The sequence below is a fragment of the Monopterus albus genome, unplaced genomic scaffold (genome assembly GCF_001952655.1).
Source record: "Monopterus albus unplaced genomic scaffold, M_albus_1.0 scaffold135.1, whole genome shotgun sequence".
Taxonomy (NCBI): Eukaryota; Metazoa; Chordata; class Actinopteri; order Synbranchiformes; family Synbranchidae; genus Monopterus; species Monopterus albus.
The window spans coordinates 548,712-551,386 of record NW_018128015.1 but is presented as its reverse complement, the minus strand read 5'-3'; the positions used below and the strand labels follow the sequence as shown (position 1 = coordinate 551,386).

Here is a 2,675-nt window from a genome sequence, read left to right as displayed (position 1 = left end):
TCAATATTCACAGATTTGACATTTGGGACAATAAAAAAACAGCAGCTGTTATCAAATTTTCATTTCATGTTCAACAGGATACATCATTAGGAAACAGGAAACATCCAAACAATGTTGGATAAAGGTTCCTACATTTGGAAAGCAACTGGCAGTCACATGAGAGAAAACACTGCTCTCTGTTAACGGTGCCATTTTTAAAGTTGCACCAACAGTTTTTTGGCATCTTGGGAATAACAAAAGGAAGGTGTGAACACAGCAGCGAACACACAAGGAAGTCCTTTGGCATTACACAATGTCATGTCACCCACTGTTAACATCAAAATATTAATTATAGCCACATTTTTTCTGTCTTTGAGTAAAGTCAGATGTTATAAAAAATACTTTCAAGAGTTGAATCAGTTTTCAGTAATAACCTTGACCCCCCTGCAATAAAAAGCACACACACGTGCACATAAGCAGCGATACTGGCAGCGACGTGCTGGCTGTGCCGAGCCTTAGCGCAGTGTGACAGCTGCAGGTGTCCAGTACTTACTACCAGGGTGGAGAAGAGACAGAGATTTAGACAGAGAGAGGGCCTGAAGGAGAGATCGGCTGGGGCTGACACTTTGGAGCACGCCATCTACAGGGCACAGTGGACAGAGGGCTGCTCACAGATCAGCTACAGAAGGTGCAAACTGTCACCGTGTACAGTCAACTCCAGGACTGAGAGCTGTTAAATGACTAGTTTATGCTGTGTTCCATGATCACTTTATAAAACTATAATCCTTTTCTATTAACTGTTAAAGGAATAAATTTGGGGATATACTTATTTGCCATTTTGCTGAGAGAGGGAAGTGAAGATTGGCACCATTCCCATGTCTGTTCTTTCAATATGAAGCTGCAGCCAGAAGTCAGTTAGCATCTCTTAGCATAGGCAACAGCTAGCGTGGCTCCATTCAAAGGTAACAAATCTGTCTATAATCACCAAAGATCCCTACTTGCATCTCATTTTACTTATTTAATTCATAGAAAAACCACTGTTTAAAAACAAGAAGCTGATAGCGGGGGAGTTATGTGCCAGACCATTTCTTATCCAGGCCTGACAAAGTCATGGTGACAACAAGACTCCATGAATCGCCACAACTTTTTCACACTTCTGTTTTTTGTAAGGATTAAAAAAATAATATATAATGTGAGATTTAGGGAATCTCGTAGGTGGACTTTGTTACCTGAGACTGAACCAGGCTAGTTGTTTCCTCCTTTTTCTAATCTATAGCCTAAGCTATAGATTTTACTTTTGTTGTGGGTTTGCATGCTGAGGAAGCTGCTGGCTTCATATCTACTGTACAGACATGAGAGTGGTAGCTTCTCATCTAACTCTCTGCAAAAAACAAGATTTGCTTCAAGTGCATGTATTTACTGAGAGTTGAATGTACTGATTATTAGCAGAAATTTAAAAAATCAGCTCTTGCACCAACCAATCTTGTGAGGCTGTTTCATTAGTGACACAAAAAATGTGCAAGGTCAGTTAATGGAAACCATGTTAGTTATGTGTTAGACTGATTTTCTAATTGTGTGAGGGACTAAAAAGCCCCAGTGATACTGACCAGGGCTGTCTCGGGCAAAACGGCCAGGACGCAAACTGATTTTGGAGGAAGAGTAGGAATAGGAACGCAGTCGAATCCCCTGGTCATCCGATTCCTAGGCAAAGAAACAAATCATCCGAAGGAACAACATAAGACTTCAAACAGTTCTTGTGATATAAGGAGAAAAGAAAATATCTGATGAAAGTGTGTAACAGCTGCGATGATATTTTACTTTAGTGGTGGGTTCGCATGCTGAGGAGGCAGACTGGCTGCGAGTGCAAATAAGGTCGGGAGAAGGACAAATGGCTTCCCCTTTGTCTTCACTTATCTCAACATCTGACAAGAGTGGGAAAAGTGCAGGCTTTGGGTCAGTGCTGTCCTCTTCACTGTCCACTTCCAAAGCCACTAGACTTGGACTGGAATAAGAAATGACCGGTTACACCCAAAGACACAGTGGCACCCACATCACTGCCTTCTGAGAAAACAATATTTAATACCTGAGGTCATATGTGTCCATGGGAGGACTGTTTCTCTGAGTGTTTGGCTCCAAGGAGGTGGGACGGTTCAGCCTGGCGAGGGCCTGGTAAGCAGATGAGAGAGGGGGAGAGCAGGGTTCAGAGGAAAGATCTTCAGGATAAGGTGGAGGGGTGTCGGTGGCTAGAAGGAGATCTGAGTCCACTGTGTCCCATAATCCACTGTCAGTGCCTGTGCTGTCCTTTGTCACTCCACTGAGGCTGACCTTACTGTCAACAGCATCCACCTGAGGCAAACATGCAGAAAAGGAGAGAAAAGTGCAAGAGGCAGAAGCAATAAATGAGAAATGTAAAAAAACAAACATGAAGTGATAATTCTATACTTGAAGCCAGGACATGATGCACAACCTGTGTCTGCTGCACCACACTGCTGCTGCTGATCATGGAGAGCAGAGGGTCTGTAGCACCAGGTGTGAACTGGCTCTGGACTCCACTAGTCGGCATGGAATGTCCATTTACTGCAATAAACATAGAGTACAATCTCAGGATGGCTTAGTATAGTTTAGAAAGTTTCAAACAGAATGTTTTCATGTCTCCCCTCTCTGCATTACAGCTCTGTATTGTATAAGATGCAGAT

At 42.8% G+C, this 2,675-nt stretch overlaps 1 protein-coding gene across 5 annotated transcripts in view; it reads right to left on the bottom strand.

Moving 5' to 3' along the window:
• Window positions 1–2,675, bottom strand: part of arhgef28a (Rho guanine nucleotide exchange factor (GEF) 28a) — a 45,668-nt gene that overhangs the window by 24,199 nt on the left and 18,794 nt on the right. For 4 of the 5 annotated variants that reach the window (XM_020613591.1, XM_020613593.1, XM_020613592.1 and 1 more), the window contains 5 exons: window positions 2,447–2,556; window positions 2,063–2,325; window positions 1,798–1,981; window positions 1,587–1,680; window positions 533–619 (listed from right to left, as the gene is read on the bottom strand). In XM_020613591.1, the coding sequence (XP_020469247.1) occupies window positions 533–619; window positions 1,587–1,680; window positions 1,798–1,981; window positions 2,063–2,325; window positions 2,447–2,556 (738 nt within the window). The remainder of the gene's footprint in view (window positions 1–532; window positions 620–1,586; window positions 1,681–1,797; window positions 1,982–2,062; window positions 2,326–2,446; window positions 2,557–2,675) is intronic. The other variant, XM_020613595.1, reaches the window with a different exon arrangement.